The 17,476-nt window shown below is 45.5% G+C and overlaps 1 protein-coding gene across 2 annotated transcripts in view; it reads left to right on the top strand.

Annotated features, from left to right (window-relative positions):
* The window catches only part of RNF2 (ring finger protein 2), a 30,002-nt gene extending 12,760 nt beyond the window's left edge, over positions 1-17,242 (top strand). For both annotated transcript variants that reach the window (XM_073642960.1, XM_073642959.1), the window contains exons 5-7: positions 6,003-6,275; positions 11,296-11,467; positions 16,530-17,242. In XM_073642960.1, the coding sequence (XP_073499061.1) occupies positions 6,003-6,275; positions 11,296-11,467; positions 16,530-16,631 (547 nt within the window). In that variant the 3' untranslated portion in view covers positions 16,632-17,242. The remainder of the gene's footprint in view (positions 1-6,002; positions 6,276-11,295; positions 11,468-16,529) is intronic.
* Positions 17,243-17,476: the final 234 nt, after the last annotated feature.

The raw sequence follows: 17,476 nt of genomic DNA, 5'->3' as shown, positions 1-17,476 counted from the left end.
CTCCTTACATTGCTTACACCTGTCTGCTGCCAGTGAAAATATCAGCTGATTGGTGGGGTTGCTGGGTGCCAGACAACACTGATCTCATTGATGTACACTCCTATACTACAGAAAGGTATACAATAGTTTAATACCAGACAACCCCTTTGAATACTAAGCGACTTGATTTACTTAAATCCAGTTCTTCTCAGGAAATAACGTTCTGTTAATGTTCACATTCATGTAATATTCTTCTGCGTCGGTCACATCACTTACTGCCAATATGTTCAAACAACACAGTTCATGGAATCCAAACCGTGATGCTGGTTACCGGGAAATGCTGGATTTGGTTGGTCTCTACTATTCCTGGTTGCTGGATTGTTTCTGTGCACCCGTAAGGTCACCAGATCCACAGGAGTGAGAGGAGATGAGGGTGAAGGAGTCATTTGTTTGTGTTTTTAGCTTAATTTTTGGGCTGCTCAAAGAAGACATGGATAGTCCACGTGATCACTGCAGCACCACTGCACATTGCCCTATTACTGGAGATGTATTGTGTAGTAACCGCACAGGCGGCAGCTGGTATGTACAGTAAGTATATAGCAAACAATTCTGTCCTCTTGTGCTTAGACCAGTCGTGTATTCTTACATCTCTGTATTCAGCATCGTTGTGATGGAGTTATGCAACACTAAATGGTATTTGGGCATTCTGATGATCATATAAATAAGGGTCAATGCTAGCAGTATTACATCTATAATGGTGCCGTCTTAAGGGGCCTCGGTGAGTTCCCATATTTACCCCAGAAGCAATGCTTCTACAGAAAAATATTTCTGTAAAATGGGATGGCATGGAGCTTCTTACAGGGCCATTGAGGTACAGTCCGGATCTAAGGCATGCCAAGGGTGCCCTATTAAGGATCTGTACAACAATGACCCAGAATATGGCTGTGGACCTGTGGTCTCAGCAGAATAAATGTTTTTTCAGAGACATTTACCCATTGATATAAATTCTATCCCATTATGAGTTGAATGCATGGGTAATTATTAGAGGTATCTTCTGTTTTGTGCTGTGTACAGGGAAAGGAGAACATTCTAAGCTGCTTACCAGTTTCTTCTTCTGGAAAATAATCCAACCGCAGGAGAAGAACATTATGGTAAGCCAATTTAGAATTTTCTCTTTTTTTAGCATCAAAACATTTGTTTAGGTGAAGAAAACATTCATTTAATGTCGCATTTGTCAAATATATGAGTATCTGAACAAGACATCTCACGAATGTCTGTGCAAAGTATAGCCAAGATGCTGGAGTTGGATTAACACCTTGTATGCTATGCACCATGAGAGCATTCTTCAATACATCAAAGTTTAACATGTTAGTACATTTTCACAAGCGACTACTGGGGAATACTTACATTGTAAGAATTGTTAAGTATCAGTTTCAGTCCTACACTATGGCTGCACCAGGTTTGTCCTTCTATCTTTGGGACCCTTTCATGCAAGGCTACAGAACGCAGTGGCTCAGGTGCAATTACCGTATATTCCGGCGTATAAGACGACTTTTGAAGACTGAAAAATCTTCTGTCTAGTCTGGGGTCGTCTTATACGCCGGTAATGTTTTTGAACTTTCAGAAATTGACATGCGGGGATACTCTGGGGGTGTTAATAAGCTGCCATGGCCGTATCCCTGCCATGTGGGAGTTAATATAAGGTGGAGGGAGTTAAAATACGGCGGCGGTAGGTCCAGACAGTCAGCGCTTCTGTGCTGAAACTGACACATCGCTGCGCTGTGTCTTCTCAGGCCTGGGACACAGCGCAGCGTATTCCCAGCAGCGGAGACAGACAGAACCTAGCGAACTTTTCTGACACATCGCAGTGTCTTCCCAGCTCCGGACACAGCGCAGGGCTTCTGTGCCGACAGCTTTCACTTGTCACAGAAGCGCTGCGCTGTGTCCGGAGCTGGGAAGTTCGCATCGCTTCTGTGACAAGTAGTGTTGAGCATTCCGATACCGTGAATATCGGCCGATACCCGATATTACAGTATCGGAATTCCGATACTTAATTCCGATACTTTTACAATATCGAATACCGGAATCGGAAGTTCCCATAATGCCTGCGCTCTGCAGTGTCTCTGAAGGATGACAAGCTGGATGGCAGAGCTCAGCTGAGATCCAGCCTGTCATCAGAATGCCATCCCAGCGTGGGAGAATTCTCCTGATTGTTTAAAAGCCGGCGGGCGGTAAAAAGCCGCCGGCTTTTAAACAATCACACAGCCCCATACTGCTTCCCCGCAGCCTCCCACCCCGATCCTCCGCTCCCCTCGCCACCTCCCATCCCGATCGTAAGTTAGGACCGGGCGGGGAGTGCAGCACAAAGGAGCGGGGAGCGAAGGACCCGGGCGGGGAAGCCGGCAGTGAAAAGACTTCACCGCCGGCTTTCCCGTTCTGTGCTGCGCTTTCCCGCCGGTTATTTCAAATGAACAGCTGAGGTATCAGGTGATGCCGATCAGCTGTTCATTTGAAGTCGCCGCGGTGCCCTCAGAGGGTTCATGTGAGTTCATGCTTGACTGCATTGCATGAACTCACATGAACTTTCCCACGGTCTCACAGGTCAGCCTCACCTCCCAGACCCGTCATGATTGGTGTGTGCGGGTGTCTGTGCGTGTGTCTGCGAGTGTGTGTGCGGTGTCTGTGAGAATGTGCGGGTGTGCGCGGTGTCTGTGCGATGTGTCTGTGCGATGTCTGCGAGTGTGTGCGGGTGTGCGCGGTGTCTGTGCGATGTCTGGGGGTGTGTGCGGTGTCTGTGCGATGTGTGCGGTGTCTGTGCGATGTCTGGGGGTGTGTGCGGTGTCTGTGCGATGTGTGCGGTGTGTGCGCGGTGTCTGTGCGATGTGTGCGGGTGTGTGCGTGCAGGCAGACATAGGCCGATGTGACACTACTACTCCCATCGGCCTATGTCTGTCCCCCGTCCACTCCTGCCAGCAGGATCAGCTCGATGGGAGCAGTAGTTCCCATCAGCCTGATCCTGCTATATAAATTGCCCTACTGTGTCCCCAATAAATGTTAAATACATGTCATTGGTGGCCAGTGGTTGCCTACAATAAATTAGTTTATACATTACCTGTCCCCGCCGATCGCCACCTAAAATAAAGTAAAAAATAAAAAACTACACCTATACTCACCTAGACACCTAATTCCCCGAAGCCATCGATCTCCTGTAATAAAATATAAAATAATAAACCACAACCTTATCCTTACCCCTCCGTAGTAGTCCACGAGTGTCCCACGAAGATCTCCAGTTCAGAGCATCCACATAGAATGTGGCCGCTCTGAACCGCTGCCGCCGCTAGAATGACGGGGCCGTAAAGCAGCCCCGTCATTGCATAAGCGGGTTCGCCGGAGTTCAGGCAGCGCTGCTCCGGTTAGCTTCTTTACGGCCCTGCTGTATCGTGAGAAATTCCCACGGTACAGCAGTGCCGTAAAGGAGGTCTCCGGAGCTGCGCTGACTGAATGCACTCCGGTGACCTCAGTCAGTGGCTCCCGCTGCCGGGAGCGGACGTGTTCCCGGCAGCGTGAGCTTACAGCAGCCATGCACAGCTGTCACCATCTCCAGATGTGACAGCTGTGCATGGGAGATCAGCGCAGGAACGTGGACAGGTAACTATTTTTTTTTTAGTAAACTAAGAATTAAATAAAATGGTGTGGTTTATTTCAAATAAATTATTTTTTTCTTGGTGTAGTGTGTGTTTTTTCTTTTTAACACTTTGTAGGTTAGTAATGGGGGTGTCTTATAGACGCTCATCATTACTATCCTGGGCTTCATGGCAGCTGGCGCTGACATGAACCCCAGCCCTATTACCCCCTGCCACCGCACCAGGGCAGCGTGGAAGAGCGAGGCTAAGTGCCAGAATTGGCGCATCCTATGGATGCGCCATTTCTGGGGCGGCTGACGGCTGGTGTTTCTAGCCTGGGAGGGGGCCAATATTCATGGCACCCTTCCTGGGCTATTAATATCAGCCCCCAGCTGTCTGCCTAGCCTTTGCTAGCTATTAAAATAGGGGGGACCCCACGTCATTTTTTTTGGGGGGGGTCCCCCATTTTAATAGCTAGTAAAGGCTAGGTATTCAGCTGGGGGCTGATATTAGTAGCCTGGGAAGCTCCGTAGGTATTACCCCCTTCCCAGGCTTCAAACATCTGCCCCAGCTGTCTGCTTAACCTCCGCTAGAGACTAAAATTAAGGGGAACCCCACGCCAATTTTTTTTAAAATAAATCCTTTATTTTAACACTAAATGACAAGTACAGTAATCAACACTATCACTGTACTTCATATATATGTGACTGACATGTTTCTATCTATCTAATCTATGTATGATTCTCTATTCCTTCTATTCTAAATTGTCGGGTACAGATGCTGAATTGCCGGCCGGCTTTTTTAAAGAGACGGTGCATGAAAACACTATTATTTTTTTAAATAAATCCTTTACACTAAATGACAAGTACAGTAAGCAACAATGTCACTGTACTTCATATATATGTGACTGACATATTTCTATCTAATCTATGTGTGAAGCTCTATTCTTTCTGTTGTAAATTGTCGGGTACCGGTGTATGCCGCTGATGAAAATGGATGATAGTAATGTTGTTGTTGTATGCCTTATGTTTATGAGTGACAGTTTTCCTGCTATATACCTGCATGTCATAAGAATTTAAATTAAAAAAGGACCATGTTAAATTCAAATCTGTTTTTTTTTTTAATTTTTACCGGTGTTTGGTATGCGTTGGAAAAGGGGTAGTCTAAGGCTGAGTTCACACGATGCGTTTTTCATGCGTTTCCGCGGCGTTTTTGCAGTTGCGTAAACGCCACGGAAACGCATGAAAAACGCATGGTAGAAGGGCAGCAATGTTTCCTAATGGAAATCCGCATGTGCTGTGCCCATGATGCGGATTTTTCCGCAGCGTAAACGTTGCGGTCAAAAATCCGCAGCATGTCAATTAATTTTGCGGAAACGCTGCTCTTTTGCCGCCATTGACTTGCATTAGACCGCATGGAATCCGCATCACTGTATATGTTGATGCGCTTTTCATGCGGTCTAATGTGCGGATGGTACCCGGGTGTGGATGAGAGGACTCTCATCCAGACCCAGGTACCATTAAAAAAAAAAGAATAAAATAAAAAATATATATATTCTCACCTTCTGACGGCCCGCGCTGCGTCCTGCCGGCTTCCCGCGCACTTCGCGGTTGAATGAAGGACCTTCGCTGACGTCAGAGTCATGTGACGGGTCACGTGACGCTGACGTCGGAAGGTCCTACAGTCTTCACTGCCGGCAGCCGGGACCGATGAAGCAGGACACCGGGGGCCATCAGAGGGTAACGTATAGATTTATTTTTTATTTTTTGACATCACACACTATATAAATCCATGCCGGTTGCATGGATTTATATAGTGTGAAGTTGACAAGCACTTTCCAAGTGATGCTAAAATCGCTTGGGAAGCGCTTGTCAACCCGCATGCGGAAATGAAAGTGAAGACCGCTTCATTTCCGCATGTCCCTGGCAGGAAACCGCATGTACAATCCGCATGCGTTTTTTCCTGCCAGAGAGATGCAGAAACGCTCAGGAAAAAATCCTGAGCATTTCTGCATCGTGTGCACATACCCTTATACGGTGAATATATCCTAAACTCTATATTTTAACAGGAAAGTAGGGGGGTCGTCTTATACACCAGGTCGTCTTATACGCCGGAATATACGGTACTTATCTCAGAAGTGGGGTATGCACACTTGTAAGGCTGTATGTGATAACTCATCCTAAAATACGCATGAGTAAAAATGATATCCTACATTACAAATCCCGTTCTTCTAGCAATACCTCGGCCCTAGGTAACTATTACATTAGAAGGAAAGGGCTGTGGAAACTCTTCCAGTTTTTGTTGTGGAAACTCATCCAGAAAACTGGATGCATAGTCACAAGCACTTGTGTGGAATTTGTTAATTGCAGGACATTACTGAGTAGTATCCTTTTTTTTCAGGTTACAAAGAGGTAAAAAGCAGCAGGTGGAGAATGGCAGTGGGGCAGAAGACAACGCAGACAGTTCTCACTGCAGTAATGCTTCTGTACATAGCAATCAGGAAGCGGGGCCGAGCAACAAGAGGACCAAAACATCCGATGATTCAGGGTTAGAGCTGGACACCAACACTGAAGCCGTTACTCTGGATCCTGCACTGGATGGATCAAGTGAGATAGAGTTGGTGTTTAGACCCCACCCCACACTAATGGAGAAAGATGATAATGCCCAGACTCGGTAATAACTATAATAATGTAGTAATGTGAGAATATAATACCACGTTGTCGAGACTAAAAGCTGTGCCCACATGTTTTAGCCCGTGAGTGTTAGTATTGCCTCAGTGTCAGCTGCAAACTCGTGCGCTCCTTCGCCCCTGCATGTGGCCGCCCTGCATGGGATCCTTGTGTATATATACATTGAAGCCCATTGGAAGCACTATTAATAATGATAATGTTTATTATTATTATTATGCTATTACCCTCTTACTGCACAAATATGATGGAAGTCATGCAACTGGTGCAAGATTATACAGTTAATATAAATCCCAAAGTTTATAGTGATGTACATTACATTTTCATATAAATTCTATATTTTTTATGTATGTTAATTGTTTTGATTAGTATTCCTGTTATGCCAGTTTTGAGCCACAGTCATGTTTCATCTTCTGACATTGTACCTGCTGCTGTATCTACATTACCTTATTATAGGACAGGAAAGGAGGAGCATATAAGCACTTAGCGCTAAGGGACATCCATGTACCTCAGTCAGCACTGTGGTGCTCTATGTTAAGGTCCTTCATGGATTATATTCATTGTGGCTTGCAATTGTAGTATTTGTCCTGCTGTATGTGACAAATTTGGAAGTACTCAGATCGTCTCGGTCGGCATGTACTTACTGACCTTAGACATACTAAGTACGTCTTGACTAAAATGCTGCACTGCGACCATTGTCACGGTGATCGCATTTATCTGCCGGAGCCATCTTGGAGCAGGGCACATGGCGTCATCATACAGGGGGGTGTCGCCGCCCCCCGCAACTACAATCACTGGGATTGATTGGCTGTTCAGAATTGAACAGCCAGTCATAGCGTTTTCAGTGTTTCAGGCAGTCAGATTGCCTGAAACACTGATGTCCAGCCTAGGATCGGTGCTGTAAGAGCAACGCCAGCCCTCACCTGAGCCTGCTCTGATTGGTGCGATCGATGGTGACTTCAATCGCACCAATCAGAGCACCCCAAGGCAATCTAACCTCAGGGTGACCACCCTGTACTTCCTCATTCTAGCTGCAAATTTGTACAGGGCGGTCACTCTGTCCCTCTGTGCAACGTGCTGGGCCTTGTGGTGCCATCAGAATTGCTGCTGCTGCATTTGAATCGCTGTTCCTGCTGAAAGAAAGAAGAGTTCCTGACCCTTGCTTGAGCTCTCCTCATCCACCTCAATCCCCCCCCTCCCTTTTCTCCCTGACAGTGAGGGAGAGGATCCCACCTTCCTTTTATTTTCCTGAGTCATCCTCTTCCTCAAGTGATATCGAACCACCACATAGACGCCTCAGGACAGAAAAACCAGCGCCCACCGTTACTGACCCCGTATGGCCCTCGCGCCCCCCCCCCCCCGAAGACTGAGCGCCCCAGATTCCTGATTTTGTGGCGCAATCAGGAATCCAATGTGAGTCCACCGGCCTCACAGAAATATACTTTTTCAAAGTCTTTTTCTCTGAGAATTTTGCAAACCTCATTGTGGCCGAGACAAATTTTATATGCCCAGCAATTTTTGTCACAAAACCGCACTTCATTATTCTCTAACTGGACCCCTATAGACTCAGTAGACATGATGACGTTTTGGGGCCTGGTTCTTCACATGGGGATACTGATGAAGCCAGAAATTTGGCAATATTGGAGTGTTGACGTTTTGTATAACACTCCAGTTCTGCATGGCTATTCCCCGGAAACGTTTTGAGACCATCCACAAATTCTTGCATTATAATAATAATGCACGGTGTCCTCCCCGAAATGACCCCAACTTTGACTGACTTTTCAAAGTTCGGCCGGTCATTGAGCACTTCAGCAAAAAGTTTGTTGAGGTGTATGTGCCCCAAAGGGACATCTGCGTGGATGAGTCCCTAATCCATTTCAAGGGGAGGCTCAAATTCCAGCAGTACCTGCCCAGTAAGAGTACCAGTTACGGAATTAAGCTGTACAAACTGTGTGAGAGTACATCAGGGTACACCCACAGGTTTAGAGTTTATGAAGGGAAGGACACCTGTATTGAACCCCCTGAATGCCTCCCTGTCCTGGGAGTGAGTGGGAAAATTGTATGGGATTTGGTGCATCCACTGCTGGATCAAGGTTATCACCTCTATGTGGATAACTTTTATACCAGCATCCCACTCTTCAAGTCCCTCTCTGCATGAGGCCTCCCTAAGATGCTAATTGGGCAGCTGCTCAGAAAGGGCGAGAGCAGAGCCCAATGTAGCGACAACCTGCTGTTGGTCAAGTACAAGGACAAAAGGGATGGCCTTTTCTTGACCACTATACATGGTGATGGCAGCACCCCACTGTATGAGGTTCCTCTACACAGGTCGTCAAACCAGACTGTGTAGTGGAGTACAACAAGAATATGGGGCGAGTTGATCTCTGTGATCAAGTTCTCCAGCCGTACAGTGCCATGAGAAAAGCCAAGGTATGGTACAAGAAGCTGGCCGTGCACATCGTACAGATGGCAATGCACAATGCTTATGTGCTATCACGATGTGCAGGCCAGACAGCTATGCCGTACCTTCAGTTCCAGGAGGTAGTGATCAAGGCCCTGATATTTGGCAGTCAGGAAGGAGCAGGCCCCAGTACTTCTGAAACTGAAGGTGCTCGTTTCTTATCAGGCCAACATTTAGTCGGTGAGGTCCCTCAAATTGCAAAGAGAGGAAGGTCGCAAAAAAGGGTGAAGATTCTGTTACAAAAGGGGGAAAGTCGAGGACACAATTTGGCAATGCGACACCTGCCCTGACAAACCTGGCCTGTGTATAAAAGAATGCTTCAGACTGTACCACACCTCCATTGACTACTAAATTAATTTCTGACTTACACAACTCGCGTATGACAACCTGACGTACGCTACACAATTTACATATGCTACCATATTATAAAATTCACATACCAGGACACACTAGATCAATACCAATATAGGGTCACTTGTGGGGGGTTTCTGCTGTTTAGGCACATCAGGGGCTCTGCAAACGCGACATGACGCCCGCAGACTATTCCATCAAAGTCTGCATTCCAAACAATAGTTTTCTCCCACATATGGGGTATCAGGTTACTCAGGAGAAATTGCACAACAACTTTTTGGATCCAATTTCTCCTGTTACACTTGTGAAAATAAAAAAATGTGGGTCTAAAGTAAAATTTTTGTGAAAAAAAGTTAAATATAAATTTTTTTTCTTTTCACGTTCCATTAATTCCTGTGACGCACTTAAAGGGTTAATAAACTTCTTGAATGTGGTTTTGAGCACCTTGAGGGGTGCAGTTTTTAGAATGTCACTTTTTAGGTCATATAGACCCCTCAAAGCCACTTTAAATGTGATGTGGTCCCTAAAAAAAAAAAAGTATATGGTTTGTAAATATTGTTGGAAAAATGAGAAATCGCTGGTCAACTTTTAACTCTTCTAACTCCCTAAGAAAAAAACTTTGTTTCAAAAATTGTGCTGATATAAAGTGGACGTGGGAAATGTTATTTACTTACTATTTTGTGTGACATGACACTGATTGAGGGGCATAAAAATTCAAAGTTTGAAAATTGCTGCATTTTCACCATTTTCGCCAAATTTCTGATTTTTTTTTTCCCAAAACGCTAGTTATATCGAAGAAATGTTACCACTATCTTGAAGTACAATATGTCGCGAAAAAACATTCTCAGATCAGTGGGATCCGTTGAAGTGTTCCAGAGTTATTACCACATAACCTGACACTGGTCAGAATTGTAAAAGTTGGCCTGGTCAGGAAGGTGAAAACAGCCGTAGGGGTGAAGGGGTTAAAGCATATCTAATAGAAATTATTTTTAACGGGTATACAATTTTTCTGTGAGTCTACTAGAGCCTGTATACCTTACATTGTCATATACTGTGAATTGCTGTTAACTATTTAAATGCCACTGTCGATCTCGGATATCAGCATTTAAATGGAGCCTGATGAAGGGCACTGCTATCTTGGTAGTTCTGTGAAGCTCAGCTACAGACTGCGACTTTCACTATATACTGTAGTACAGTGCTATTTCAGTATCTGGTACAAGCAATCAGACAATGGCAGGTTCAAGTCCTCTGAGGGGACTAAAAAGTAAGTAAAAATTTAGGGAAAAAAAAAGTTTTTAAAATTATTTACTTAAAAAAATTTATATAAAAATTAAAACCGCCCCATTTTTCCTCCATATAAAAACAAAGAAATAAAAAAAGAACTGAAGTAAACATATTTGGTGTTGCTGTGTCTGTAAAAGTCTGGGATATTAAAATATAAAAGTAATGCAAACGGTTCACTCTTCAAAGAGAAAAACAATCAAAAGGCAAGAACTTGAGCTTTGTTGGTCATCAGACCTCCCTAAAAAAATACAGTAAAAAGTGATCAAAACGTCATCTGTATCTTAAACAAGATTTTTTTTCATAAACTTATGAAAAATTTTCCGCTACATAAATAAAGAAAAATCTATATGCTTGTTTGGTATCACAGTAATCGTACTGATCTGGAGAATCAGGTTTCAAAGTAATTTTTACTGCACAATAAACAAAGGAAAAATAAAACCTAATAAACGATGCCGGAATTGCATTTTATTCACCGTTTCACCCCACTTGGAATTATTTTCCTGTTTTTTTGGGACACAATTCCGCTCACTATATAATGTCATTCAAAACTACAACTCCTCCTGCAAAGAAAATCTGATCTGGGTATGGGGGACAGAAAAATAAAAAAAAGTTATTGTTCTTAGAAGAAGGGGATGAGAATATGCAAATTTTTTACAAAATGAAAATTTTGCTTCAGAGGCAAGGGGTTCATGGGGTTTTGTGGGAACAGATTTAATATGACTATAACTCCCTGGTCACTTGATGCTGATGAGACATACTGTATCTTGTACTCGGCTCCTCCTGCTATAAGAGGTTGTGTGCAGATAGGGCAGCAGGTTCTGTGTGGTGGATTGGCTGTAGACCTGCATGCATTTATTAATTTGGTGCCTTATGTATAAAAATAATTATTAGTATTGTGTTTTTACATTATAAGGTACATAAAAACATCTGGAAATGCCACAGTCGATCATTTATCCAAGTACTTGGCAGTAAGGTTGGCTCTTGAAGAATTGCGAAGTAAAGGAGAGACAAACCAAATGAGTCTGAATGCGGCCAGTGAAAAACAGTACACCATATACATTGCTACAGCCAATGGGCAATTTACAGTGAGTATTACATATCCAAAGCAAGCAACTAACAAAACTTAGAATTTGACTCCTCTTTTTTGTGAAGAGTGGACAGTTCCACCAGTGTATTTACAAGTGGTGGAAGGAGTGCTATTCGATGGGCCAGTGCAATTGCTATAAAAAAATGTTATGTAGAAATTTTCTTTCTTTTTTTTTTTTTTGTCATTGCATTCAGAGAGTGCATTGTAAAAGTAGGACCTTGCAGTGTGGTGTTTCTGGATATTAGTGGGCAGTGCTGGGCATACAGCTCCTGGGCTCTGTACACTCCAGCGATCAGTGTTCTCTCAGGTTTGGTTAGGAGATCCCATGTGCATTGTAAATGAAGGACCTTTCAGTGTGGTGTTTCTGGATATCAGTGGGCAGTGCTGGGCATACAGCTCCTGGGCTCTGTACACACCAGCGATCAGCGTTCTCTCAGGTTTGGTTAGGAGATCCCATGTGCATTGTAAATGAAGGACCTTGCAGTGTGGTGTTTCTGGATATCAGTGGGCAATGCTGGGCATACAGCTCCTGGGCTCTGTACACACCAGCGATCAGCGTTCTCTCAGGTTTGGTCAGGAGATCCCATGTGCATTGTAAATGAAGGACCTTGCAGTGTGGTGTTTCTGGATATCAGTGGGCAATGCTGGGCATACAGCTCCTGGGCTCTGTACACTCCAGCGATCAGTGTTCTCTCAGGTTTGGTTAGGAGATCCCATGTGCATTGTAAATGAAGGACCTTTCAGTGTGGTGTTTCTGGATATCAGTGGGCAATGCTGGGCATACAGCTCCTGGGCTCTGTACACACCAGCGATCAGTGTTCTCTCAGGTTTGGTCAGGAGATCCCATGTGCATTTAAATGAAGGACCTTTCAGTGTGGTGTTTCTGGATATCAGTGGCAATGCTGGGCATACAGCTCCTGGGCTCTGTACACTCCAGCGATCAGTGTTCTCTCAGGTTTGGTTAGGAGATCCCATGTGCATTGTAAATGAAGGACCTTTCAGTGTGGTGTTTCTGGATATCAGTGGGCAATGCTGGGCATACAGCTCCTGGGCTCTGTACACTCCAGCGATCAGTGTTCTCTCAGGTTTGGTCAGGAGATCCCATGTGCATTTAAATGAAGGACCTTTCAGTGTGGTGTTTCTGGATATCAGTGGGCAGTGCTGGGCATACAGCTCCTGGGCTCTGTACACACCAGCGATCAGCGTTCTCTCAGGTTTGGTTAGGAGATCCCATGTGCATTGTAAATGAAGGACCTTGCAGTGTGGTGTTTCTGGATATCAGTGGGCAATGCTGGGCATACAGCTCCTGGGCTCTGTACACTCCAGCGATCAGTGTTCTCTCAGGTTTGGTTAGGAGATCCCATGTGCATTGTAAATGAAGGACCTTGCAGTGTGGTGTTTCTGGATATCAGTGGGCAGTGCTGGGCATACAGCTCCTGGGCTCTGTACACTCCAGTGATCAGTGTTCTCTCAGGTTTGGTTAGGAGATCCCATGTGCATTGTAAATGAAGGACCTTTCAGTGTGGTGTTTCTGGATATCAGTGGGCAATGCTGGGCACACAGCTCCTGGGCTCTGTACACACCAGCAATCAGCGTTCTCTCAGGTTTGGTTAGGAGATCCCATGTGCATTGTAAATGTAGGACCTTGCAGTGTGGTGTTTCTGGATATCAGTGGGCAATGCTGGGCATACAGCTCCTGGGCTCTGTACACACCAGCGATCAGTGTTCTCTCAGGTTTGGTCAGGAGATCCCATGTGCATTGTAAATGAAGGACCTTGCAGTGTGGTGTTTCTGGATATCAGTGGGCAGTGCTGGGCATACAGCTCCTGGGCTCTGTACACTCCAGCGATCAGTGTTCTCTCAGGTTTGGTTAGGAGATCCCATGTGCATTGTAAATGTAGGACCTTGCAGTGTGGTGTTTCTGGATATCAGTGGGCAGTGCTGGGCATACAGCTCCTGGGCTCTGTACACTCCAGCGATCAGTGTTCTCTCAGGTTTGGTTAGGAGATCCCATGTGCATTGTAAATGTAGGACCTTGCAGTGTGGTGTTTCTGGATATCAGTGGGCAATGCTGGGCATACAGCTCCTGGGCTCTGTACACTCCAGCGATCAGTGTTCTCTCAGGTTTGGTTAGGAGATCCCATGTGCATTGTAAATGAAGGACCTTGCAGTGTGGTGTTTCTGGATATCAGTGGGCAATGCTGGGCATACAGCTCCTGGGCTCTGTACACACCAGCGATCAGCATTCTCTCAGGTTTGGTCAGGAGATCCCATGTGCATTGTAAATGAAGGACCTTGCAGTGTGGTGTTTCTGGATATCAGTGGCAATGCTGGGCATACAGCTCCTGGGCTCTGTACACTCCAGCGATCAGTGTTCTCTCAGGTTTGGTTAGGAGATCCCATGTGCATTGTAAATGAAGGACCTTTCAGTGTGGTGTTTCTGGATATCAGTGGGCAGTGCTGGGCATACAGCTCCTGGGCTCTGTACACACCAGCGATCAGCGTTCTCTCAGGTTTGGTTAGGAGATCCCATGTGCATTGTAAATGAAGGACCTTGCAGTGTGGTGTTTCTGGATATCAGTGGGCAATGCTGGGCATACAGCTCCTGGGCTCTGTACACTCCAGCGATCAGTGTTCTCTCAGGTTTGGTCAGGAGATCCCATGTGCATTGTAAATGTAGGACCTTGCAGTGTGGTGTTTCTGGATATCAGTGGGCAATGCTGGGCACACAGCTCCTGGGCTCTGTACACACCAGCAATCAGCGTTCTCTCAGGTTTGGTTAGGAGATCCCATGTGCATTGTAAATGTAGGACCTTGCAGTGTGGTGTTTCTGGATATCAGTGGGCAATGCTGGGCATACAGCTCCTGAGCTCTGTACACACCAGCGATCAGCGTTCTCTCAGGTTTGGTCAGGAGATCCCATGTGCATTGTAAGTGTAGGACCTTGCAGTGTGGTGTTTCTGGATATCAGTGGGCAGTGCTGGGCATACAGCTCCTGGGCTCTGTACACTCCAGCGATCAGTGTTCTCTCAGGTTTGGTCAGGAGATCCCATGTGCATTGTAAATGTAGGACCTTGCAGTGTGGTGTTTCTGGATATCATTGACAATGCTGGGCATACAGCTCCTGGGCTCTGTACACACCAGCGATCAGTGTTCTCTCAGGTTTGGTTAGGAGATCCCATGTGCATTGTAAATGTAGGACCTTGCAGTGTGGTGTTTCTGGATATCAGTGGGCAGTGCTGGGCATACAGCTCCTGGGCTCTGTACACACCAGCGATCAGTGTTCTCTCAGGTTTGGTTAGGAGATCCCATGTGCATTGTAAATGTAGGACCTTGCAGTGTGGTGTTTCTGGATATCAGTGGGCAGTGCTGGGCATACAGCTCCTGGGCTCTGTACACTCCAGCGATCAGTGTTCTCTCAGGTTTGGTCAGGAGATCCCATGTGCATTGTAAATGAAGGACCTTGCAGTGTGGTGTTTCTGGATATCAGTGGCAATGCTGGGCATACAGCTCCTGGGCTCTGTACACACCAGCGATCAGCGTTCTCTCAGGTTTGGTCAGGAGATCCCATGTGCATTGTAAATGTAGGACCTTGCAGTGTGGTGTTTCTGGATATCAGTGGCAATGCTGGGCATACAGCTCCTGGGCTCTGTACACACCGGCGATCAGCGTTCTCTCAGGTTTGGTCAGGAGATCCCATGTGCATTGTAAATGTAGGACCTTGCAGTGTGGTGTTTCTGGATATCAGTGGGCAGTGCTGGGCATACAGCTCCTGGGCTCTGTACACACCAGCGATCAGTGTTCTCTCCGGTTTGGTCAGGAGATCCCATGTGCATTGTAAATGTAGGACCTTGCAGTGTGGTGTTTCTGGATATCAGTGGGCAGTGCTGGGCATACAGCTCCTGGGCTCTGTACACTCCAGCGATCAGTGTTCTCTCCGGTTTGGTCAGGAGATCCCATGTGCATTGTAAATGTAGGACCTTGCAGTGTGGTGTTTCTGGATATCAGTGGGCAATGCTGGGCATACAGCTCCTGGGCTCTGTACACTCCAGCGATCAGCGTTCTCTCAGGTTTGGTTAGGAGATCCCATGTGCATTGTAAATGAAGGACCTTGCAGTGTGGTGTTTCTGGATATCAGTGGCAATGCTGGGCATACAGCTCCTGAGCTCTGTACACACCAGCGATCAGCGTTCTCTCAGGTTTGGTCAGGAGATCCCATGTGCATTGTAAATGTAGGACCTTGCAGTGTGGTGTTTTTGGATATCAGTGGGCAGTGCTGGGCATACAGCTCCTGGGCTCTGTACACACCAGCGATCAGTGTTCTCTCCGGTTTGGTCAGGAGATCCCATGTGCATTGTAAATTTAGGACCTTGCAGTGTGGTGTTTCTGGATATCAGTGGGCAGTGCTGGGCATACAGCTCCTGGGCTCTGTACACACCAGCGATCAGTGTTCTCTCAGGTTTGGTCAGGAGATCCCATGTGCATTGTAAATGAAGGACCTTTCAGTGTGGTGTTTCTGGATATCAGTGGGCAGTGCTGGGCATACAGCTCCTGGGCTCTGTACACACCAGCGATCAGCGTTCTCTCAGGTTTGGTCAGGAGATCCCATGTGCATTGTAAATGTAGGACCTTGCAGTGTGGTGTTTCTGGATATCAGTGGCAATGCTGGGCATACAGCTCCTGGGCTCTGTACACACCGGCAATCATAAAGCACCATATTACAGGGCAGTGGGAGCTGAGCAGACTGATATATAGTTTTGAGAATAGAGTCAGTATAACCGGTGTTTTTTCCATTCATCCTCTGCTCTTTCAGGAATGTTCGATCCAGTGGGCGGTCCGATCAGTGCCGGCCAGCTATGTCTGCATGCACATTTATGCAAGTAAAGCTGTCAATCACTGGATTCCACAAAGCTAATTAAAAAAAAATAATTTCCAGCATTTCCAATTTTTTTTTTTTAAATTTGAGGTGAATTTTTTTTGCCCTGAACGGATTTGCTTCATCTCATGTTTACTCCACTCTCATTTTTGTGAACAAGTGATTTAGGCCTCTTTTCTTCTAGGTGCTAAATGGTTCATTCTCCTTGGAACTAGTCAGTGAAAAGTACTGGAAGGTGAATAAACCAATGGAACTTTACTACGCACCAACTAAGGAGCACAAGTAGTGGTGAGCCCGGGGAGAAGGGCTCTTCCTTACCTGGCAATAATGCCAAGGAGACTTTGCACTTGTGAAGCCGGTGACACCTCTGACGTGACGGACGCTTGTCAGCGTATTTACAAAGACCATTTTCTAACTCTGCTTTTGGAGACTGCCTCTTGGAGCAAAGAGACTTCTTTGACACAAGGACGACGGCTTTATCTACGGATGCTTCTCGTTATTTGTATTTATTTATTTAGTAAAATGTTGGTAACTGGTAAGTACGCATTGTATGGACCCAAATGTAGTGGTGGCAAAATGCAGGCTATGTATCGAACCTACGTTTTGGAGCACAACGAATGTGGTAAGTGGGCACATATGCTACATCGTTTCCATTTTACATAATGCTACATGTCCAGAAACTTAATTTTCTAAATAGCATATGTACCCCCTCCATTTACATCTGTCACATTGAAACTATTGGACAAGGCTTGTATTACATCTTAATGGTTAACAGAGGGAAACTCTGCGCCATGTGTATTTTAGGCATGTGAGGGTTTGACATTATAATTGTGAAGGGTTGAGTCCTCGGATTATGATGTATATATCCTTTGTAAATAAAACACTGAGCTGGCATGACTTATTTCTGCACGTTGACCATTTTTTAACATATTTTGTACTTTTTAACTTTATAATGATGGCAGAGCATAAGTCAACAATTGCGTGTTTTGACCATCACATTGATGTTCTGCTGTGATTTTTTTTTTTTTTAGGTAACAATTCAGCAGTTTCAAAATTTGTACCATCGCTAGGGTCAGTGGATTATGATCAAAACATTGGCATGCTGTACGTATTGCCTATTCATCAATAGGC

Source organism: Phyllobates terribilis, unplaced genomic scaffold (genome assembly GCF_046119375.1).
Source record: "Phyllobates terribilis strain yellow unplaced genomic scaffold, ASM4611937v1 Scaffold_8__6_contigs__length_399053987, whole genome shotgun sequence".
Classification (NCBI taxonomy): domain Eukaryota; kingdom Metazoa; phylum Chordata; class Amphibia; order Anura; family Dendrobatidae; genus Phyllobates; species Phyllobates terribilis.
Note: the sequence above shows the minus strand (reverse complement) of the source record. Positions and strands in the feature narration are given on the sequence as shown.